Genomic DNA, 24722 nt, shown 5'->3' with positions numbered 1-24722 from the left:
AACATACCTTACACTAGTGATGGGTCGTTCACAAACAAATGGCTCTTTTTGAACTGATCTTTTTGGTTAAAGTGGGGAGCCGTATCGCGTCAGTGAAATACTTTCATTCTGCTGGTTTGCATTCTGCTTCTACTGCTTTCTGAGCTCAAAACAATGTTTTTCTGCAGTTACGTTACAAAATAATTATCTAAAGAGGGTGTATCCTCACTGCAGAAAGAAATTGTAGGACGAGCTCATCAATCTGGTCCACCCTGATTTTCTACAGTGCATTAAAAAACGTAGGAGTTGTGCTGTCCCTGCGGTGACTGGTGGTAATGCTGCTTGTTTGAGTTGGTTACCCTATAAATATTGGGAGGATACAATGATACTTTTTGTTTTCCCCCTATAGACCTAACATTCTAACCATTAAAAATATGTATTTTTTTAGGACTCACGATGTTGCACTTTCCTCTCTTCCAGTTTTGTTGTTGAATTTATAGATGTAGTTGTAGCAGTTGAAGAAGATATGCCTGTAAAAAATATGTGCAAAAAATAACAATGCCATGTTATAATTTACAATATGATCAAATACAAGGACATACAGTGTTTGCATATTCTCATTTTCTCCAGAAAGCTATGTGGAAGGAACATAGTAGTTGAATTTAAATTCAGTGATAAACTTCATTCAGATCATACTCATCTGGCTTATTGCATGGTCTTACAACACTGTGGGTAGAACATTCTGAAGTTGAAGCAGGACAATCTGAGTGGCATTACCTGCATTGAGGACTTGTAGCTTCAAACCTGTGTAGACAATCCTCCCTGGTCTGGAGATGACACACCAGTACTTCCCCTCATCACTTTACCTCAGTGCACTCATTGTGATAGTGAAGACCCCAGCTTCCTGATCCTCCCCTCTCTCACTCTGGGCTTGCTGGTCTTCACCACTATCTGACAATAATCATAGACTGGTCCCCTACACCAGTACTTTGTGTTCTGCCTGTAGTTGGAATTGTACTGGCAGGAGATGGTTACATCTCTGGTTACCACGTTGGGAGCAAACAGCTGAATCGAGCCCACACTCCTCCATGTTAGAGGGAGGAGAATGAAGAGAGCTGTACAGACATTTAACATGGTCAGGAGATGCAAAGTAAACATTGGAAAAATACTTAAGTTTAAATTAGTCAATTTTTACTATTTTCTTTTAACCATTTCCAACTGGTATCTTAATCACAATAGAATCACAATTGTTGACTTAATCATGTTTCTCTTGAAGCTCATAATAATCATCTTCTAAATATAACTATCTATTATAAACTGGGTGGTTCGACCTCTGAATGCTGATTGGCTGACAGCCATGGTATATCACACGGTATACCACGGGTATGACAAAACATGTATTTTTACTGCTCTAATTACGTTGGTAACCTGTTTATAATAGCAATAAGTCACCTCAGGGTTTGTGGTATATGACCAATATACCATGGCTAAGGGTTGTGTCCAGGCACTCTGCGATGCGTTGTGCAAAAGAACAGCCCTTAGCCGTGGTACATTGGCCATATATCACACCCCCCCGTGCCTTACAGTGACATATAAACTTTACCATTGACAAATGTAATATACTGTCTATCACAGACGTCTTCATGATGAGAAGGAAAAGGCCACGTGGAATATTTATGTAGAACTATGTGTTCTTCACTTTGTGTATGTGGTTTATTGTCTGTCCTTCCCCTTAAAACATTGAGCAAAATCTGCTTGCCAGTTCTCTCTCTGTGTGTGGGTGGGTGGGTGTAATATTATGTTCCTCATTCAAATGATGGGCACTACTCCGAGTGTACTGCTTAGACAATTTATCTGCAGTAGGTGGCAGTAAAGGCCTCCTTCTGAAATGTGTTTTGTCATGGCAGATTATCGATTTAAAGGAATTTGACATTTACATTTTAGTCATTAAGAAGATGCTCCAGACTGATTTACAGTAGTAAGTGCATACATTTCCATACTTTTTTTGTACTGGTCCCCTGTGGGAATCGAGCTCAAAACTGTCATGCCCCTTAGGAGAAAACCCGCATATATACACTACCGTTCAAACGTTTGGCGTCACTTTGAAATGTCCTTGTTTTTGAAAGAAAATAAAAAAAATTGTCCATTAAAATAACATGAAATTGATCAGAAATACAGTGTAGACATTGTTAATGTTGTAAATTACTATTGTAGCTGGAAATGGCAGATTTTTTATGGAATATCTACATAGGAGTACAGAGGCCCATTTTCAGCAACCATCACTCCTCTGTTCCAATGGCATGTTGTGTTAGCTAAACCAATTTAATCATTTAAAAGGCTAATTGATCTGAAAACCCTTTTGCAATTATGTTAGCACAGCTGAAAACTGTTGTATTGATTGAATAAGCAATAAAACTGGCCTTCTTTAAACTAGTTGAGTATCTAGAGCATCAGCATTTGTGGGTTCGATTATAGGCTCAAAATGGCCAGAAACAAAGGACTTTCTTCTGAAACTCGTCAGTCTATTCTTGTGCTTAGAAATGAAGGCTATTCCATTTGAGAAATTGCCAAGAAACTGAAAATCTCGTACAACGCTGTGTACTACTCCTTTCACAGAACAGTGCAAACTGGCTCTAACCGCAATAGAAAGAGGAGTGGGAGGCCCCGGTGCACAACTGAGCAAGATGACAAGTACATCCTTTGCATCCCAGTATCTCTACTTGCACATTCATCTTCTGCACATCTATCACTCCAGTGTTTAATTGCTAAATTGTAATATTTCGCCACTATGGCCTATTTATTGCCTTACCTCCCTAATGTTACTACATTTGCACACCCTGTATATAGACGTTTCTATATACTGTGTTATTGACTGCACGCTTGTTTATCCCATATGTAACTCTGTGTTGTTTGTGTCGCACTGCTTTGCTTTATCTTGGCCAGGTCGCAGTTGTAAATGAGAACTTGTTCTCAACTGGCCTAGCTGGTTAAATAAAGGTGAAATAAAATAAAAAATTAAATAAAATGAGAGTGTCTAGCTTGAGAAACAGACACCTCACAAGTCCTCAACTGGCAGCTTCATTAAATAGTACCTGCAAAACACCAGTCTCAACGACAACAGTGAAGAGGTGACTCCGGGATGCTGGCCTTCTAGGCAGAGTTGCAAAGAAAAAGCCATATCTCAGTCTGGCCAATAAAAATAAAATATTAAGATGGGCAAAAGAACACAGACGCTGGACAGAGGAACTCTGCCTAGAAGGCCAGCATCCCGGAGTCACCTCTTCATTTTTGACGTTGTGACTGGTCTTTTGCATTTACTATTTAATGAAGCTGCCAGTTGAGGACTTGTGAGGCGTCTGTTTCTCAAACTAGACACTCTAATGTACTTGCTCCTCTTTCTATTTTGGTTAGGGCCAGTTTGCGCTGTTCTCTGAAGGGAGTAGTACACAGCGTTGTACGAGATCTCCACTTTCATTTACAACATTAACAATATTGACACTGTATTTCTGATCAATTTGATGTTATTTTAACGGACAAAAATGTTGCTTTTCTTTCAAAAACCAGGATATTTCTAAGTGGCCCCAATCTTTTGAACGGTAGTGTATATTTTTTTAGGATCCGCATTAGCAGACGCCAATGGTGACAGCTAGTCTTACTTGGGTTTGTCTTACCGGAAAAAGACATTACAGACAAAAAACTTTACAATTGACATACATTTAAAAACATGAACATGTAGTGTGCGAGTGTGTGCATGTATGTGACACATAGATGTCAGTACATACACACAACAAGTAGGTCACATGATGGAGCTGCATTGTGCTGTGAGGTGTTGCTGTATTTGTTTTTTAAACCAGATTTGCTGTTCACAATATGAGATGGAAGATAGTTCCATGCATTTATGGGTCTGTATAATACTATATGTTTCCTTGAATATGTTCTGGACCTGGGGACTGTGAAAAGACCCCTGGTGGCATGTCTGGTGGGGTAAGTGTTTTTGTCAGTGCTGTGTGTAAGTTGATTGTGCAAACAATTTGGAATTTCCAATATATTAATGTTTCTTATAAAAACAAGAAGTGATGCAGTCAGCCTTTCGTCAACTCAAGAGCCAAGAGAGACGGGCATGCATAGTAATAATATTAGCCCTCTGATTACAATGAAGAGCAAAACGTACCGCTCTGTTCTGGTCCAGCTGCAACTTAACTAGGTCCTTCTTTGCAGCACACAAGATAAAACTAAAGCCTGAAGGACTTGCTTTGTGGAGTGTGGTGTCACGGCCAGACCTCTCCCCATCTTTACAACCATTGAATCAATATGTTTTGACCCTGACAGTTTACAATCTAAGGTAACACCAAGTTAGTCTCCTCAACTTGTTCAATAGCCACACCATTCATTACCAGATTTAGCTGAGGTCTAGAATTTAGGGTAAGGTTTGTAACCATTCCAAAAATGACTGAAACTTTTGTTAAGGGTTTCAGTAGCTTTGTTAGCTGTGGTTGATGAATCATCAGCATACATGGACATACAGGCTTTGTTAAATGCCAATGGCAGGTCATTGGTAAAAAATAAAAATAAAAAAGAGCGGAGGGCCTGGAGAGCTGCCCTGCGATACACCACACTTTACATGTTTGACATTAGAGAAGCTTCCATTAAAAAAAATTACTCTGAGTTCTATAAAATAGATAGCTCTGAATCCACAATATGGCAGAGGTTGAAAAGCCTTAACACGTGTTTTCTCTACAACAGGTTATGGTCAATAATATCAAAGGCTGCACTGAATTCCAACAGTACAGCTCCCACAATCTTCTTTTTTATCCATTTCTTTCAACCAATCATCAGTAATTTGTGTCACTTCAGTACGTGTTAAGTGCTCTTCTCTACAAGCATGTTGAAAGTCTGTTGTTCGATTGTTTACAGAGAAATAGCATTATATTTGGTCAAACACAAATTTTTCTAACAGTTTGCTAAGAGCTGGCAGCAAGCTGATAGGTCTTCAGTTGGAACCAGTAAAGGCCACTTTACCACTCTTTGGTAGCGGAATAACTTTCCCTCCAGGCCTGAGGGCAAACACTTTCCTTTAGAATCAGAATAAAGACATGACAGATTGGAGTAGCTATAGTGTCAGCTACAGTACCATCCTCAGTAGCTTTCCATCTAAGTTCTCAATGCCAGGATTGTCATTATTGATCCATAACAATATTTTTTCCACCTCTCCCACACTAACTTTACAAAATTCAAACTTACAATGATTTTCTTTCTGTACATTTTTAAAAAATGCATGAATACAGTGGCTCACTGTTCGTTGTTGGCATTTCCTGCCTGAGTTTGCCTACTTTACCAATGAAGTAATCATAAAAATAATTAGCAACATCAAATGGTTTTGTGATGAATAAACCATCTGTTTCGATTAAAGATGGAGTTGAATTTGTCTTTCTGCCTATATTTACATTTAAAGTAATTACATTTTTTTCAAATAATTATTGATATAATTTATCTTGGCTTCTTTATATCATTGATTTTGAGAGACACCATTTAAATATTTAAAAGTGATATCATGAAACTTCATGTGACATCATTTGAACGTTTTCACATGTAAAACTGCAAATTAGATTTTCACATTTTTGGGGGGATGGGAAGTAATTAAATGGTATAGGAGTTTTAAGGTTAGTGGTACGCTGTTCAGCTAAAATAGTGTAATATGATTACATTTGACATGATCACTTAGTGCTGACTTTTTTTTATGACCCCACCTGGGATTTGGGGTAAACTGATCTGCTGTGTTACGAAGTCTTTAGTATTCTCATAAGTCCCCTACAGATTCATTAGCTACAATACATCTCTGCACTTAGCAAAAAAGTGCCATCGGCACCACTTTTAGTTATCAGTTTCAGTACATCTGACTATTCTCTCATCATTGCTTTCATTTACTTATTTCTGTCACACCCTGATCTGTTTCACCGGTCTTTGTGCTTGTCTCCACCTGCCTCCAGGTGTTGCCCATCTTCCCCATTATTCCCAGTGTATTTATACTTGTGTTCTCTGTTTGTCTGTTGCCAGTTTGTTTTGTCCGTCAAGCCTACCCTTTGCTCCTGTCTTTTTCTACAGTTCATGTTTTCTAGTTTTCCCGGTTTTGACCATTCTGCCTGCCCTGACCCTGAGTCTGCCTGCCATTCTGTACCTTGTCAGACCGCCCTGGATTATTGACCTCTGCCTGCACTGACACTTTTTTTGTATAGTTGGTGTGCATATGTTGTTTTATGTAACTCCTGAATCACTATGATAAATGTAATAGTTTTACTTGAGTGTATTTTGAACAAAGCTGAGAGTTATTTTGAATTCCAAAGTGTAGGAATACAGGTGAAATCAGTCATTGACACAGACACGTAGCAGGAAGCTCAAAATGCCATGAACCAAGAGGTTTGGTTGTGAGTTCAAATCCCAGGTGAGGACATGTTGAATAAAAAAATACTGTATAAATAAACATACACAATGTAATCATTTACTGTGTGTCAAATAGGTCATTTGAAAACACTGCAAATAACATGACATTCAGGGGACATTTTTGTTTACCTGTGAAAAATATCCAGATGTGAAACTTCATGTGAAATATCATCACATGTGAAGTGTTCCAAAACCACATGGTTTCACATGATTTCACATGTGAAATGAAACGTGTGCAAAACATGTCTTTTTTTCGTAAGGGGCTCTACCAACTGAGCCACAAGGCCAATGAATGACACTAGAGCCAAGGCGTTCCCGTAAAGAGTTAGGTTTGATTTACTAATAAACAATGGTTTATTGGTAAAGTTGTGAGGAAACAACTAAATAGGTGTAATGCAGTTTTTTTCATTAAGCTACAGTACATGGTATCTAAACTATATTATAGGCTACTTTACTCTCATGATTCAAAACATTTACAAAAAGGATACATACTAATACTAATATATTAAATGTATAGAATACAAAACATTATGATAATTAGAATCATTGCAATCTAAATCATATTTTTAAAACCATACAAAATAAACTTCAAAAGATTCCAATTCTGAGCTGCCCCCACCCTTGTGACTTTAGAGCATTATCCTTGAAGAGATTTATATTTGTGCATTATTATGCATGTTAAATTTCAGAAGTGCAGATTATAGCACTGACATATTCAGTCATCTCTGTGGCTGGCGATGGTTTGGCGTTAGCCCTTAGGATGGTCAGGTCACTGTAAGTAATGTGGTCTTCCATCCTCTGCACCTTGGATTTACCAGCGTTCGCATATGTGTGCTCATTTGCAATAACAAACACCTGAAAATGATATACAACCAAGTTACAGACTAAATGTGTCTTTCATGACAGACAGTTAAAATGTTGCTTTTATCTCCTGTACAAATAATATACATTTGTCTGAATGCTTAGGAATAGGGTCTGCTTTTGTGGTCATATTGTTGAGTGATGCATTTCTGTACCTGTGGTTTGTCTGTGGTATTTGTTTCATCATCCAACTCTCTTGATTTTGACACACATGCTGGAGAGAAAAAAAACATAAAAGGAAAAAAACAAAAAAAGGAAAACATTTAGAATCTTTCTTAGAATAAATCAATATACATCTTTGTGTTGGGTTAAAAAGGATAAATATGTTTTAAAAGAAGATGATGTTACTCACGCAAAGCTGTCTTTCTCCAGAGGGTATAAACGAACAGACCTGATGCAGCCACAACAAGAAGTAGACAAATACAGGTGACCAGGCCAATTATGATCGGCTCTGCTGATACGGGCCTGAAGAGTAAAAGGGAATGAGAAAAACAGTGATTGAAGAGTGATAATATAAGCCGTAAACATTTTTGATCTGATTTGGTGTGTGTGAAGAAAATGTATGAATTTGAGCGACTGTATGAATTAGTCGTAGAATTCAATGCTTACCTTTGGTCAATTAATGGTGTTGTTGGCATGTATGTGGTTGTAGGAATAGTTGTTGTTGCTGCTGTTGTTGGTGCTATTGTCGTTGTTGTTGCTATAAAGGATATTAGTACATTTGAAGTAGGCCACTTAGTGCTTTAAAATATTGTCAAAAGAATACTACAAAATGACAGAAACATGTGTTCATGACAATGTTTATGAAAGTCCCAATCACTACCACCACAAAGTCACCTTTTACTTATCCATGTTCAACCAAGGACCAAAACAATGATGCAAAACCACTAACCAGTCTGAGGTGTGAGTCCCACATGTAGACTATTACAACTAAATACACACCTTTGATCACATCGCAATGTAAAGATTTATGTTGTGTACATTATATTATCTAAGGCAGGGAAAATCAACTAGATTCAGCCTCGGGACAATTTTTTCTTGAGCAGATGATCAGGGGGCCGGAACATTATTACAAATAATTGAAGACTGCAAATTGACTACAAAATCCCAAACAGATATTATTTGACTAAAACATAATAATTTCAAACCTTGCTTACATTTGTATATGATATTTTATCTCTCTCTATTATATGTGGGAATACTTTGGATCAGATTAAAATCCCCCTCGGGCCAAATTCGGCACGCATGCTGCTAGTTGAGGAACCATGATCGAAGGGATACTTTGGATTTTCTCTCTCATTTTGGGAAATGACTTACTTGATGGTTTGTTTCCCATTTTCATCCGAAAAGGTTGTTGTTTTCTATGAGTGAACGGAACAAATTAGTGACGCACACACAGGGAGATGAATAATCCTTTGAAGCCTCAAATGTATTTCAACACATCTTTGTCTAAACTAACCGTGAAAATGTTACATGGCATAATGCCTTAATCAAGCTGAAAACTTTGTCTCTGGTTATACAGTAGCCTAAGTAAACTTGTATACTATTATGGCTTAAGGGGTTATAAGGAGAATATGCAGACATTCCCCAAAATATAAAAGTTCTTACCTTTAGTAACACTTCTAGAATGTTTTTAACAATCTGAGCCAAGTTTGAAGTTTCTATAATCTCACTATTGTGATGATGTATGTCTCAAAATCGCAAGTATTCCTTCAAAGTACAGTTTCGTCAGCTCAACGTATATGTATTAGGGGAAGTGAGAAATGAGAAATAGGACATTTGCTATTTGCTTAAGCAAGAACGCAGCAAATGAGAGAGCAGAGAAGTGTGTGGTTTTTAATGATTCATTATGTAACATTTGCCCATTGGCATTATAATCACCCACCAAGGACTAATTTCAGTAGTTATAGGCCAATAACAGATGTTGAAACCTGGTTTGGTGTGAATCTGACCTCAGAGATTAGTTCACCATGAATTCACCAGGTTTTAATAGAGGACCTTGGATTTTTGTGGCCAGTGTTTAACAACATACTGTAGTTGCACACAGCTACTCCTGACTAACATGGCCTACATTTGACCTTGGTAAGTTCAGATCCAATGAGGATACTAGAAGGGCTCCCCTGCTGCTGTCCCACTAACATATGGTTAGCGTCCCTGTTCACTTTACAAACGCCTCCAGCAGAACAAACAATGTTTCTATGGGAAATCCATAAAACAAATGGTCACTTATTAAAACAACTTTTGCTTTAAGGTGTTTTACTCACACTATAACTATCACTGTTCAACATGTTCCATTAGCATCAGCATTTCTGTTGCATAATCTGATGCAGTCTGAAATAACGGAAGCCTGAAATAAGGAAGGAAAGATTGAGATAAGTAATCTATTGACTTTAACATATCACATAGATAGGTTGAATAGCTACAGTGTAAGCATCTCTGTTTTGTGCCTTGTTTATGTTAGCAGTGCGATAACAGTATATGTATAGTATAGGTTACCACTTAGCTGTTCAAACAGAAAAACTTCACCATTTATTCAATGTTACTGTAACAATGTTCGTCTGAGGAAGAAGGAGTAGACCAAAGTGCAGCATGGTACGTGTTCGTATTTCCTTAAATTAACTGAACACTAAATACAAAAGACCAAGAGCATAAACAAAAAACCGAAACAGTCCCATATGGTGCAAACACTGAAACGGAAAACAACTACCCACAAACACAGGTGGGAACAGGCTACCTAAGTATGGTTCTCAAGAGACAATGATTGACAGCTGCCTCTGTTTGGGAACCATACCAGGGCAAACACATAGAAGTACAAAACCTAGAACAAAACATAGAATGCCCACCCCAACTCACGCCCTGGCCAAACCAAAATAGAGACATAAAAAAGGAACTAAGGTCAGGACGTGACAGTTACATTATTCTGGTTTATAGTGCAATAAAAAAACACAGCCGAATCTTCAACACATTTTCCAGTCAATGTGTTTTTTATTTCTTTTGATTTAACCTAGGCAAGTCAGTTAAGAACAAATTCTTATTTACAATGATGGCCTACCGGGGAACAGTGGGTTAACTGCCTTGTTCAGGGACAGAATGACATATTTTTACCTTGTCAGCTTGGGAATCCAGCAACCTTTCGGTTACTGGCCCAACGCTCTAACCACTAGGCTACCTGCCACCCCTGTAGTTTTAATATTTGGGATATTGTGTTCCCCTAAATTCTCAGTGCCAATATGTGCATACATCTTTTCTTAGTTGCCAAGTATCAACCAAAACAAGGCCCAAAGTTGGCCACATGTACTTGTTAGTTACTGTTATGATCAGTATGTTCATGAAACAATCTACCATAAAGGTCCTTCACACAAGGAGAAATCCAATTTGGCAGTGTACCTGCAGAACATAATGGAAAGATAGGTAATCACAGCTTACGCCAGCAAATATGTTAATCTTTGATAATGCACAACAATCTTTAGTAAATATTCCCTTTTAAAAAAAAATGCATGTCAAGGCGTTTTGAGCAAATGCAGATTGTATAAAAGTGGTAACTGTAGACACTGTCTTTATTCAAGGCAATCATGGGCAAAGTACTGTTTGTGACGGGTAAGCAGTTATGGTGCAAGCTCAACACTACATTATTGTATGGTATCTAACGTATGCATAACAAAATGTAATCTATGTCTTCTCTTTCCATAGCTCTAGCCCTGCTGCTGCATGCACAGCTCGGTAAGTGGACTCCAGAACACAAACTCTTTGTAGGCTGGGGATAGGGGTCTCAACTGAACTCAATTGGTCCATAGACCAAGTACAGTACATACTGTATGTAGTATCTTAATTTGAGCCAGTTTATGACAGCAGGAAAATAATCCTGCAGTAACAGGAAATGTGAATTATTATGTGGATTATAATTCATTTACATTCATTTTTTTTAGAGGTTTATGCATTTTTCACAAGGTAAAATCTAGTCTGAAATGTCTAAGTGAAAATTACAAACTTCAGAAGCCTTTTTAAACCTCAAATACACTACATGTTTTACATTTCCTGCATTGATGGAATGTTCTCCTGCAACAGAGTGATCAAATTAAGATCCTACATCTGTAATTGACTAAATATGGGGCAATAGAATATGTAAACTAGGTGGATTATGAGACTATAGTTTAAAATTAAGTAATTCAATCCTATAAACAAGTGAGTGAGCAAATATCAAACTATTCATATCATGTTTTAACTTGTGTCTCAGGTTCCTCCTACATTTTGTCATGCTACTTCACAAACTGGGCACAGTACAGACCACCCCCCGCCATTTACATGCCCAATGACATTGACCCATGTCTGTGTACCCATCTTCTCTATGCCTTCGCCACTATGAAGAACAATGAACTGGCCACCTTCGAGTGGAATGACGTAGAACTCTATAGCCAGTTCAATGGCCTGAAGAACCAGTGAGCCCCTACTGAGAAACTAACACCTCATGAGATTGTGTCAAGAGAGACAAATGTCATCAATTTACTACTTTAATTTCCCTTAATATGGAATAACATATTGTATTTCAACAGGAATGGCAACTTGAAGACTCTTCTGTCTGTTGGAGGATGGAACTTCGGCTCTTCTGGGTAAGATGATCCGTTATATCTGTTCGCATACTTTCCTCTTGATAACGGCCAAGAGTGTCTCTCTATTTCCCTCTATTTCTCTCTATAGATCATCAGTATATTCATCAGAATATTCTCTGATTATTTTTCATGCGAATATTCTAAAATTGGCATGGTGAAAATATGTATTTTCCTCCCAGTTCTGTTTCCACAAACAGACTTGTTGCAGATAAGATGTACTTTTTCGCTTACATTTTCATGTACCGAATACAAATCTGAAGTTCAATCTGTTTCCATTGCATTTCGACTCTACTGATAGTTTTGTCACAAAAACTGTTGCGCAAAATAGCAAATATGGTCTTGGAATGTGAGATCTATCCAACAGCTCGCAGACAGGCCGACAGTGCCGGTAGGCCAGTCTACATTATGATATTATTATGGTTAAGAGCATCGATCATCATGTCAATAAAACCATTCCCTCGATATTCATTGAAAGGAGCATCAAACTCATCACTGCACACTTTCACCACCCTGTGAAGTTCATACTGTATTTAATCTGTAGCCTAATAAACTGCATGGTCTCCCGAGTCGTAGTGGGATGACCACACAGCATATCATCGCGTGACTCCAAAATTTACTTCAATATGATGGTCATTATATTATTATTTGAGCATAAAGGCGTTTCCACCACCATTTCTCGCAAAAAAATAATTTTACAGATACAAAACGATTCCACCATGTCAAACGAACAAATTATCTGTAGGCTTTTATAACATTCTAGCGAAAGGTAATGTTTTTACAAGGTCTTTACTCGCCTAAAAACTGTGGATGGAAACGTGATTAGAGTCATTCTATTCCCCCATCAGATTCTCTGCCATGGTGGCCAGCCCAACCAACCGCCAGACCTTCATCAACTCTGTGATAGTGTTTCTGAGGAAGTATGAGTTTGATGGTCTGGACATCGACTGGGAGTACCCAGCCAACAGAGGGAGCCCTCCTCAGGATCAGCAGCTCTACTCTGTTCTCGTGGAGGTAAAGTTGACTAAACAAGAACAATAATAATACAGAGTTTAATATATTTCTGTTGCAATAGTTATTGTAAATAGTAAATAGTAAAGCCCTAATACTGACTTGCCTAGTTAAATAAAGGTTAAATAAAAAATATAAAAATAAAAATGTCTTAATAACAGGAAATGAGGGCAGCATTTGAGAAGGAGGCTAAGCAGACTAACAAGGCCCGTCTCCTGCTGTCTGCTGCTGTCTCCGCTGGAAGGGGTACCATCAGCTCTGCTTACGAAATCCCCAAGCTTGGACAGTAGGCATCATCCACTCTGTAGTTACATATCCACTCTACACTCACTCTGTAGTGGCCTATCTACTGTACTTTGTAGCCTGTATACTGCCATACAGTCATTGTCTTTCTCAAAAAGATATAACTGCTACTCAGGCTATGATACTGACCATATAATAACAGTTTGCCACTTTTGCAACCTCTAGGGCCTTGGACATGATCAATGTCATGTCATATGACTTCCACGGCTCCTGGGATCCCTTCACTGGAGAGTGCAGCCCCCTGTACAAGAGCCCTGCTGACAATGGTGGCTTCATCTACTTCAATGTGGTGAGTATGTCAGGACAAGGGTGGATGGCTCTTTGTGGGTGTGATGAGTCTGCTGAAGAGCAAAGTTAATCCAGCAGGCAGCAAACACTAACATATAAAGCTATTGTGTTCCAGGACTATGCTATGAACTACTGGAAGAACCATGGAGCACCAGCAGAGAAACTGATGGTTGGGTTCCCCACCTACGGCAACACATTCACCCTGACGAATGCAGCTAACAACGGAATCGGAGCATCTATTGCCGGGGCTGGAACTCCAGGCAAATACACACAGGAGGCTGGAGAGCTGGCTTACTTTGAGGTACTTTAAATTGTGATATTTCTTTCTTTCATCATAAAAAGTGAACTCTAACTGTTGAGGGCCTCCTTATGATCAATTGTATCTCAACTTCGACTCAACTGGTTGCTTCTTATTTGATGGCTTTATCATAACAAGGGAAATCATACTGAACAAAAATATAAACGCAACATGGAACAATTTCATTGATTTTACTGAGTTACAGTTCATATGATGAAATAAATTCATTAGGCCCCAATCTATAGATTTCACATGACTGGGAATTCAGATATGCATCTGTTGGTCACAGATACCTTTAAAGCCCCACTAAAGGCTTCAGGACCTCGTCATAGTATTTTTGTGCATTTGAATTGCTATCAATAAAATGCAATTGTGTTCGTTGTCCGTAGCTTATGCCTGCCCATACCATAACCCCACCACTATCATGGGGCACTCTGTTCACAACATTGACATCGGCAAACCACTCGCCCACACAACACCATACACGTAGTCTGCGATTGTGAAGCCGGTTGGACATGCTGCCAAATTTTCTAAAACTACGTTGGAGTCGGCTTATGGTAGAGAAATTAACATTACATTTTCTGGCAACAGCTCTGGTGGACATTACTGCAGTCAGCATGCCAATTGCACGCTCCCTCAAAACTTAAGATATCTGTGGCATTGTGTTGTGTGACAAAACTTCACATTTTAGAGTGGTGTTTTATTGTCCCCAGCACAAGGTGCACCTGTGTTATGATCATGCTGTTTTATCAGCTTCTTGATCTGCCACACCTGTCCGGTGGATGGATTATCTCGGCAAAGGAGAAATGCTCACTAATAGGGGTGTAAACAAATTTGTGCCCACAATTTGAGAGAAAAAAGCTTTTTGTGCTTCTGGAACATTTCTGGGATCTTTTATTTCAGCTCATGAAACATAGGACCAACACTTTACATTTTGCATTTATATTTTTGTTCAGTGTACTTTCAAGAACAACAAAAGAAAGTGATGACACTTGATGGAGATAGGTGTTGTTGATCCCCTGTGCTTTCATGTACAGTTGAAGTCGGAAGTTTACATACACTTAGGTTGGAGTCATTAAAACTCATTTTTCAACCACTCCACAAATTTCTTGTTAACAAACTATAGTTTTGGCAAGTCGGTTAGGACATCTACTTTGTGCATGACACAAGTATTTTTTGAGTCAATTGGCGGTGTACCTGTGGATGTATTTCAAGGCCTACCTTCAAACTCAGTGCCTCATTGCTTGACATCATAGGAAAATCATCAGGAAAAAAATTGTAGACCTCCACATGTCTGGTTCATCCTCGGGAGCAATTTCCAAACACCTGAAGGTACCACGTTTATCTGTACAAACAATAGTATGCAAGTATAAACACCAGCCATCATACCGCTCAGGAAGGAGACGCGTTCTATCTCCTAGAGATTAATGTACTTTGGTGCAAAAAGTGCAAATCAATCCCATAACAACAGCAAAGGACCTTGTGAAGATGCTGGGGGAAACAGGTACAAAAGTATCTATATCCACAGTAAAATGAGTCCTATATCGACATACCCTGAAAGGCCGCTCAGCAAGGATGAAGCCACTGCTCCAAAACCGCCATAAAAATGACAGACTACGGTTTGCAACTGCACATGGCGACAAAGATCATACTTTTTGGAGAAATGTCCTCTGGTCTGATGAAACAAAAATGTAACTGTTTGGCCATAATGACCATCGTTATGTTTGAAGGGAAAAGGGGGAAGCTTGCAAGACGAAGAACACCATCCCAACCGTGAAGCACGTGGGTGGCAGCATAATGTTGTGGGGGTGCTTTGCTGCAGGAGGGACTGTTGCACTTCACAAAATAGATGGCATCATGAGGGAAGGAAAATGGTGTGGGTATATTGAAGCAACATCTCAAGACATCAGTCAGGAAGTTAAAGCTTGGTCTCAAATGGGTCTTCCAAATGGACAATGACCCCAAGCATACTTCCAAAGTTGTGGCAAAATGGTTTAAGGACAACAAAGTCAAGATATTGGAGTGGCCATCACAAAGCCCTGATCTCAATCCTAGAAAATGTGTAGGCAGAACTGAGAAAGAGTAGGCAAGGGCAAGGAGGCCTACAAACCTGACTCAGTTACAGCATCTCTGTCACGAGGAATTGTCCCAAATTTACCCAACTTATTGTGGGAAGCTTGTGGAAGGATACCCGAAATGTTTGACCCATGTTAAGCAATTTAAAGGCAATGCTACCAAATACTAATTGAGTGTATATAAACGTTTGATCCACTGAGAATGTGATGAAAAATAAAAGCTGAAATAAATCTCTACTATTATTCTGACATTTCACATTCTTAAAATAAAGTGGTGATCCTAACTGACCTAAAACAGGGATTTTTTTTTACTAGGATTCTATGTCAGGAATTGTGAAAACTGAGTTTAAATGTATTTGGATAAGGTGTGTGTAATCTTCCTACTTCAACTGTATCACAGATCTGTGGGTTTTTGAAAGACGGAGCCACAGAGGTTTGGGACACACCACAGGACGTGCCGTACGCCTACAAAGGAACCCAGTGGGTGGGTTATGACAATGTCAAGAGCTTTGGGATCAAGGTAAGAACAATACAACAAAAAATAGTATTTGTTGCAATGTGAAACTACTTTTCGTTAAGCATTATGGTGACATACACTGAGTGTACAAAACACTAGGGACATGCTCTTTCCGTGACATAGACTGAACAGATGAATCCAGCTGAAAGCTATGATCCCTTATTGATATTACTTGTCCACTTCAATCAGTGTAGATGAAGGGGCGGAGACAGGTTAAAGAAGGATTTTTAAGCCTTGAGACAATTGAGACATAGATTGTCCATGTGTGCCATTCAGAGGGTGAATGGGCAAGAAAATTATTTAAGCGCCTTTGAACGAGGTATGGAAGTAGGTGCCAGGCACACCGGTTTGAGTGTGTCAAGAACTACAATGGTGATTGGTTTTCATGCTCAGCAGTTTCCGTGTGTATCAACAATGGTCCACCACCCAAAGGACATCCAGCCAACTAGACACAACTACGGGAAGCAATGGAGTCAACATGGGCCAGCATCCCTGTAAATCTCTTCCAACACCTTGTAGAGTCCATGCACTGACAAATAGAAGCTGTTCTGAGGGCAAAATGGGGTGCAACTCAATATTAGGAAGGTGTTCTTAATGATTCATACACTCAGTGTATAAAACGTGAGTGGCGAGACTAGAACAAACAGTCTGCTAAATGTGTTTCCAACACACACCCTTAAGAGGGTAATATGAAAAATGTGTATATAAAAGCATGCCATAAATACATAAGTACATTCAACACACACAACAGCATCAATATTTCACTGCACATGAATGTGCATTCATAACATGGAAATTATTAGTGCGGCTGCTCTCTAGGGATTACCTTATAGTAGTGCACCAAGTTGTTCAACTGGGTTTCTCTGCATGTGTTGAACGCCACAAAAAATGTTGCGCCTTTTTGCCAGCTAACATTTTAAGTTGTGCCCCTTGCTGTCTTTCGGCAGTTGTGGAACAAGTACTGAATAGTCATACTTGAGTAAAAGTAAAGATACCTTAATAGAAAATGACTAAAATTCAACTAGTAATACTACTTTAGTAAAAGTCTAAATGTATCTGGTACTTAAGTACAGTGGTGAAAAAAGTACTCAATTGTCATACTTGAATAAGTAAAAGCAACACATCAAATTCCTCATATAAAGCAAACCAGACGGCAACATTTTCTAGTTTATTTATTTACGGACTGCATGGGCACGCTCAAACACTCAGACATCATTTACAAATGCAGTATTTGTGTTTAGTGAGTCCTCCAGATCAGAGGCAGTACACGCTGGGCACGTCAATGTCTATTCCACATTGGTTCAAGGTAATTTCATTGAAATGAAACAACCAGTGTGTGCCCAGTGGGTAGGAATGACAATGCGTTATATTAATAGGTGTGTGAATTGGACCATATTGCTTTCCTGCCTAAGCATTCGAAATGTAACAAGTACTTTTGGGTGTCAGGGAAAATGTATGGGACTAAAAAGTATATATTTTCTTTAGGAATGTAGTGGAGTAAAAGTAATAAAAATATAAATAGTAAAGATACCCCCAAAAACTACTTAAGTAGTAGTTCAAATAATTTTGACTTAGTTACTTTACACCACTGTTTATAGGTTGACTGGCTGAAGAAGAACAACTTTGGAGGAGCCATGGTCTGGACTCTTGATATGGATGACTATACCGGCAACTACTGTGGCCAGGGAAAATATCCTCTCATCAACGTCCTCAAGAAAGGCCTCAATTTGGAATCAGCACGTAAGAGACCTGCACACTAGATTGGGTTCAATAGCAGAAAAGTATGACATCTCTGACTGCTGTGCTACAGAATTATATCAAACACCTAAAATGTGTTCTTTCAATTCATGATTTTGTTTTTAATACCCATTTCAGCTTGCAATCCCCCTGCAACTCCCCTGCCCCTTATTAAGGGAACTACCAATGGAGGTGATGATGGTGGGGACTCTGGAGGCAGCTCGAGCGGAGGCAGTTCCAGTGGAGGCAGCCCCAGCGGTGGGAACACCAGCGGGACCACCAGTGGGACCAGTGGCATGAACAGTAACTTCTGTGCTGGCAAAGCTGCTGGGCTGTACGCCGACCCCAAGAACAAGAACCAGTTCTACAACTGCAGTCAGGGCAAGACCTACTTCCAGTACTGTGCTACTGGCCTGGTCTTCGACACCTCATGCTCTTGCTGCAACTGGTCCTAAAGTCCCTATTTCAGAATGGCAGGTGACATTTCATGGTCAGATACCCTCCATTTTTAGAACTGGAGGCATCCCTTTTTGAGTATATATCTTACATTATATTTCAGATAGCAATAAAAAAAAAAAGACTTATTTCAATAAATTGTTCTAAAATGTATTGAATTATCCCCTTCTTGTGATCAACTATTAATGAAAGCAAAAGAGTTCACTGTCTTATCTGTTGAAATAAAAAAAAGTAGTCATTCAACTCATGTTCAAATGTTTTTAAACATTTCAACATTGTGACAATAAGCAACAATGAATACCAATCCAAATGCCTTGAAAATAAAGCACATTATTTTCATATACTGTAACCTAACTACCCCTTGCTCACACACTTATTACAGAGTCATTATCTATAGGGGCTTTAAACAGAAGGTAACATTAGCATATCTAAAGGGATGATGATGATTGGAATAAGAAGCAGTAGCGGCATTTTCAGGAAGGAAAAATGGAGGGACTAAATCATTTGGAATATATCAATAACTTAAACATGACTTATTCACTCCTCTGGCTATTGCAGCCTTCAGGATGGCTAAAACATTACACATGTCCTGGTACTGTATGTGTTTGTCTTCACTGACGGCGTGTTTTCTTCCTCTTCACATTGTTGGTCAATAACAATACTGAGCACCAAATGGCCCCAGCTACATAGCCTCTCAGCTACTCTCCTTCTGTTCTGTTTTACTGTCTACTACTGCTGCTGCTGGTGGGAGCTCCTCCACCATGGCTGACTTCACTGAGGTTCCTGTGGGGGGGAGAAAGATTAGAATGTTAACAGATGGGTTACAGATAAATTATGTACTTTTTCCTCTATCTACAGTTGTTCAACTGTGATATGGCTGAGGTGGTCCTAGTACCAGTGAGGTATTTCCTGTGCATGCGATGTAAGAACAGCAGCCCGAAGAAGAGGATGGAGCCCATACAACCGATTATCATTCCACAGAGCAGGAAACTATAGCTGCCTTCACTCTGGATGATCTGGAGAATAAAAAGCACAATTTTAGACTGTTAATCTTCCCCTCTCTTTAACATGTACTACGTCTCTGTGCAGTCTTACCGATCCAACAAGGACTTGCATGACCATTTCTCCCATCCCAGCACTTGTTACCAGAACTGAGGTTGCACATCCTGCCAAGAGAGAAAAGATAAGCAGAGTAAGACAGAGAGATTATATACTGTAGTATCTCATCATCATTTATCAAACCACTCTATTACTGTGTTGCTACTGAGTCGTTACTGTGTTGTTACTGAGTTGTTACTGTGTTGTTACTGAGTCGTTACTGTGTTGTTACTGAGTCATTGACACTTATTGTGCTGGCGATTGATGAATGTACCTTGGTAGTCCAGGATGTCCTCAGTGTAAGCCAGCATACAGGGGAAGATGCTGCTGAGGAACAGGCCCAGTAGAGTGGTCCCAACAAACAGGAATATACTGCTGGTGTTGAGGACGAGCAGCAACAACACTGTGACAATGACACCAGCCTGCAGAGATGAAGAAAGACTTCAATTGGATATATAGACAATCAATTATTGAGAGAAATGCCCATTTAAATATAAACATATTGGAATTGAAAGACAATAAATATTTTATTACAAGCCTTCATTAATGTTAATTCATTTCCCTTAGGGATTAATAAAATATTATATCATTGACATTACCAGATTAATCATGAGCAGTCGAACGGGCTGGAAGCGGAAGGTGAGAGGGATGGACACCAGACGTCCTGCAGTAATGGCTGCCCAGAAGATACTAACCAGGTATCCCGCAGTCTTATTAGGTAGAGAAATGGGGGGAGATACTGCATATGTGTACACAAAGCCTGCATACGCACCCTAGGAATAGAAAGTGGAGGTCCTCAGATTAATCCATTGCTGCATACATACACTAATATGGAGCAGACTGCATAGTTATAACAGAATTGGTACTACTCACCACAATGCCATCGGTCATGAACAGGACCATTCCACCAACGATATGAATCCCAAAGAAGGACACAGGCAACTCACGCAGGTTGTTATTCTGACAGCAGCTGAAGACATCCCCATGACCTGCAAACCGAGAGAAACATTGGAGAGATCTAAACCACTTGGCTAGTACAGTAGGTGTGAATTTTCAACTGATCCAAACTCAGAATTTGATGTGATCCAAGTTTTATAATTTTCAAATTATCTTGGGTATACTGTCATCTTATAGAGGAAATGAGGAGTTCAGATCAGATCCAAAAGAACCAGTTTTGCCCCTTACCTCCTCCCTCCTCCTGGTCTTTAGGTTCTGTGTCAGGCCCCTCGGCCCCCTGGTTCTCCATGGACAGCTCGTCTTTGTCCAGCAAAAGAGGTGTGGTGCTGCGGCAGCAGGGGATCAACTGCTCCTGGTACATCAGGAATAACACTGCCATTGGCACTGGCAGCTGGGAGAGGAAAATATCATTCAAATTATGTATCATGGGAAGAAATGTAAAATCTTGGATCAAAGCCTTTGCAATAATCAATCAACATTATTCAAAGTTTGGAGTGAGCGGAATCAATATTAGGAGCCGTTATGCTTGAGCTTACACACTATGTTTCACCTCACTATGCTTGGCCAAGATCTTACATTGATCATTGCCATGATCCAGAAGGCGTAGGACATGATGGACTCCTCTGGCTCCTCTGCTAGGGGCAGGTGGTCCACGGACACGTTGTGCATCACAATGGGGCTGTTCCTCAGCGTGTTCCTGAAGTGGTGCATGATCTCGGTCACATTTTCTGTCACATTCCCCACCTTGCAGCCTGTCTCCGACAGGAAAGGATCAGCAATCAGAGGGCTCACCAGCGCCCCGAACCCAATGAAGAAGTGGAGGGCCTGCAAAAACAACAAAGTTTCTATCATTCATTCTAAATATAATGCACTTTGGGTATATTCTGAAAGCTGAACTGAACTGAACTGGGCATAGTTACTCTCTCACCTGGAGAAAGACAGCCGAGTCCTTCTGATATATGGCGACCAGCTGGATGTTGGCGATGGTGTCAATGATGCCCATGGCCAGACCGGACACAGCCATGGCAATAGCCAACAGCAGCACATTATGGCAGAGGGGGATGATGGCAAATATTACAGAGATGAGTAGCGAGGACAAGAACAGTGCAGCTAGAGCACTGAACAACCTTTGGGAGAGAGGGGAGGAGTTATTACTACTAGAAATAACATACACATATACTAGAGGTTTGAATGGCTCAAACATTGAACAAGATGTTAGCCAACACTATGGTTGAAATATGCAAAGGCCTGCTGGCTAGGGGCTCACTGTTGATAGAATGGGCTACAGAGATAATTGCCAACTGATGCATACACAAACCCTCACACTCTTAAAGGCTCTGCAAAGTGATTTCACAGTTTAAGCAAAAAGAAGCTACGGAAATGTTTGCATTGTGTTTAAAAAAAATGCAGTACCTAGAACTACGTAGAAAGCCCTTTAAATTACAGCTATCTTTTTGTAATTGGTTTAAAGTGAGAATCCAGGGAACACAGTTCCCATACTGTAGAACCCTTTTTGGTTCCAGGTAGAACTCTTTTGGGTTCCATGTTCCACCTGGAACCAAAAGGGGTTCTTCAAAGGTTTCTCCTATGGGGACAGCCGAAGAGCCCTTTTTGGTTCTAGATAGCACCTTTTTTTCTAAAAGTGTAGGGTTGCACATTATGGATTTCGGGAATCCACCAACTGGGATTTTGGGAAAACCAGAGATAGTTTTTTTCGACCCTATGCTTCACACAGGGATTAGAGAACTGTTTGAATAGTCACTCACGTTTTCTTGAAGACCCCTCCGATTGAGCTGCCGATGAGCAGGCAGAACTGCTGGGAGAAGAAGACCCAGGTGATCTGGCTCAGTGTAGACTGGGTTTGACATCGCAAGTCCAATATGGTGGGTCCCAGGAAGGCTATACACAGTCCAAAACTGAAGAACACACTCCAGTATGTACAGGTGTGGTGAAAGTTCCTTTTAAAAAGTGTTATAATCCGCTCTTCTATAAACATTATTGTTCCACAAGCTTCAGAAATTCAAATTGAGAAATTATGAACAAAAGTCAGTCCACAATTTTGCAAAGAGAATTGTCCAGTAGTAGACCTAACTAGCCTCTATGTTATTGGGTGTCTAGTCAACAGTATGGTTAGTAACTACTCTGTCTCTACCTGCTGAAGGTCTTGCAGTATAATATTTGAGTGATTCGCTCTCTTTTAAATATTTTCAAGTTCCCACCAAAATTACTTAACTGAAAGGATGTCCTTTGTAGTTAATGGGTAGAGGAGACTCTATGAACATTGGGTATCTTTCAATTGTCAATGATTTGCTGTTAAGCGTCAAACTGTGTCAAAATTATATTTTAAAGCTAACTATTGTTTTTTCTGTCATCGTCAGTCATGTCCATTCATTCATTCATTCATTTAGGTCAGGAAATGACACAGGATGAAAGGGTGCCTTGGCTTCCCTTGGTGCCAGCATGGAGTTGTATCACCAGGAGGGCTTAGGGGACCTAACCTGTGGAGGGCCCAAAATAACTTCCCATAGATGTAAAAGCATCATACTTGATAAATGATTGGAATATAACTTCAAAAGGACTACAACATGCTCTTGATCATTTATATGGCACTCTCCTCCTCCGAGACTTTCTCTGTGTGGGCAGCAAGGGAAAGTACTGATGATGAGAGTCAAGGTGGGGAAAATTATTATCGCAAGTCATTGACAAAGTGTCACTTATACTCGCTGTCAGTTGTATATTTAAAATGGCAGACTTTAGCAATGACTCCCCAGCTAAATATAGGTTACATAAAGTATACCAACACGAACTTGTTTGCAGGTCTAAAGTCTAGGAGGTTGACTGGGGTTGGAGGATGTGCATCACACAACACCACTAGTTTTATATTGACTTACATTTGTTTTAAAACTTCAACCATGACAGGAAGATACATTTGTTTAGCAGCAGGGATGTCCTGCTGGTGAGCGCCTTGGTTTGCTGGCTTACAACTCATCCCTGAATTGATTTACTGAGGCTAATGGCCAGTTATGAATTTTCTGGTCACAACAAGGTCAAAGAGTAGGAATGGGTACCAACAAATGGTAGCAATTCGAACAATCACAAGCATTTATTGAATCCTATTCCTTACCCTTTACCACATCGTACCCAGGCCAGTATCTTCCACATAGACGCTAACACAACGACCTTCATGTAATTTGGAAGAGAGTATTTATGCTACACATTTACTACACATTCATGCTGCAATATGCTACGTATGCTTCATATCCTTGTGAAAGGCTAAATACAGTGCCTTTGGAAAGTTTCCACACCCCTAAACTTTTTCCATATTTTATTATGTTACAACCTTATTCTAAAATGGATACAAAAAAAAGTGGGCAGAGATGGTTGTCCTTCTGGAAGGTTCTCCCATTTCCACAGAGAGCTCTGTCAGATTGACCATCGGGTTCTTGGTCACCTCCATATTCCGAAGGCAATGTAGTTCCATGTGTGTGCAAGTGGATAAACTGTGCCCAAAATTGAACATCTTGCTGGGTTCATATTGTGTAACTGATTTGCCAAGTCTTTTCCTTGGAGCGGAGATGCTGGTTGAGTCATGGCCCCTGAGAAATACTGTATATGTTTTTATAAAAGACATTGATTAACGACAATCAGCCTGCACACTTCCTCTTTCAAGGTTACACCAACACACAAGTAACTTTTTAGGTAATTGTCAACTAACAATGTCAACAAACTAACATCCTTGCAGAGATTTGTAAGGCGGTTGTTAAATTTCAACTGCATTGTAATTTGAATGAGGCTGAAGATGGTGGTTTTCCATGGTTAGTAGAACTGGTTCTGCCAAAGTTGTCACAAGCATAATTATAAGAATTGGTGTCTATTGCAAACAAAGTATTATTTTTTACTCAATCTCTCAAATATTTGGTTAAGAAACCTGGTCTACCTATCACATTCACTATTTGTTACATACTACTATTATAATATATATATCTTTTAAAGTGTTTACTGTATATATTTTTTTATTATATCCCAGAGTTATAATCCACAACTACATCATACCACTTGCTTACTAATGCTCTGATTATAGTGGGGTTGAGGTTGTTGAC

The 24722-nt window shown here is 39.6% G+C and overlaps 2 protein-coding genes across 2 annotated transcripts; one reads left to right on the top strand and one right to left on the bottom strand.

Moving 5' to 3' along the window:
* Nucleotides 1-10824: 10824 nt before the first annotated feature.
* On the top strand, nt 10825-18720 carry LOC110532456 (acidic mammalian chitinase). The gene is made up of 11 exons (XM_021616381.2): nt 10825-10875; nt 10969-10998; nt 11513-11714; nt 11829-11885; nt 12731-12896; nt 13055-13179; nt 13362-13485; nt 13600-13785; nt 16258-16377; nt 17973-18114; nt 18250-18720. Exons 1-11 carry the CDS (start codon nt 10851-10853, stop codon nt 18564-18566), a joined length of 1494 nt encoding a protein of 497 aa, XP_021472056.2. The 5' UTR covers nt 10825-10850; the 3' UTR covers nt 18567-18720.
* Nucleotides 17534-22817, bottom strand: mfsd4ab (major facilitator superfamily domain containing 4Ab). Its single transcript, XM_021616379.2, has 10 exons — nt 22389-22817; nt 21551-21749; nt 21199-21447; nt 20851-21013; nt 20539-20654; nt 20265-20438; nt 19940-20087; nt 19663-19733; nt 19463-19583; nt 17534-19350 (listed from the first exon to the last, which is right to left on the bottom strand). The coding sequence occupies exons 1-10, from the start codon at nt 22616-22618 to the stop codon at nt 19262-19264; spliced, it is 1560 nt and encodes a 519-aa protein (XP_021472054.2). The 5' UTR covers nt 22619-22817; the 3' UTR covers nt 17534-19261.
* Nucleotides 22818-24722: the final 1905 nt, after the last annotated feature.

Source organism: Oncorhynchus mykiss, chromosome 9, assembly GCF_013265735.2.
Source record: "Oncorhynchus mykiss isolate Arlee chromosome 9, USDA_OmykA_1.1, whole genome shotgun sequence".
Lineage (NCBI taxonomy): Eukaryota > Metazoa > Chordata > Actinopteri > Salmoniformes > Salmonidae > Oncorhynchus > Oncorhynchus mykiss.
Note: the sequence above shows the minus strand (reverse complement) of the source record. Positions and strands in the feature narration are given on the sequence as shown.

What these genes read in the sequence shown, in the direction of transcription:
- LOC110532456 (XM_021616381.2), top strand. Translation starts at nt 10,851, where the DNA reads ATGGGCAAAGTACTGTTTGTGACGG. An exon ending in GCTGCTGCATGCACAGCTCG is followed by an intron (nt 10,999 to 11,512) that starts GTAAGTGGACTC and finishes CTTGTGTCTCAG; the next exon opens with GTTCCTCCTACATTTTGTCA. An exon ending in TTCAATGGCCTGAAGAACCA is followed by an intron (nt 11,715 to 11,828) that starts GTGAGCCCCTAC and finishes GTATTTCAACAG; the next exon opens with GAATGGCAACTTGAAGACTC.
- mfsd4ab (XM_021616379.2), bottom strand. Translation starts at nt 22,618, where the DNA reads ATGTTTATAGAAGAGCGGATTATAACACTTTTTAAAAGGAACTTTCAC. An exon ending in ACTCGGCTGTCTTTCTCCAG is followed by an intron (nt 21,448 to 21,550) that starts GTGAGAGAGTAA and finishes TTGTTTTTGCAG; the next exon opens with GCCCTCCACTTCTTCATTGG. An exon ending in AGACCAGGAGGAGGGAGGAG is followed by an intron (nt 20,655 to 20,850) that starts GTAAGGGGCAAA and finishes CTCGGTTTGCAG; the next exon opens with GTCATGGGGATGTCTTCAGC.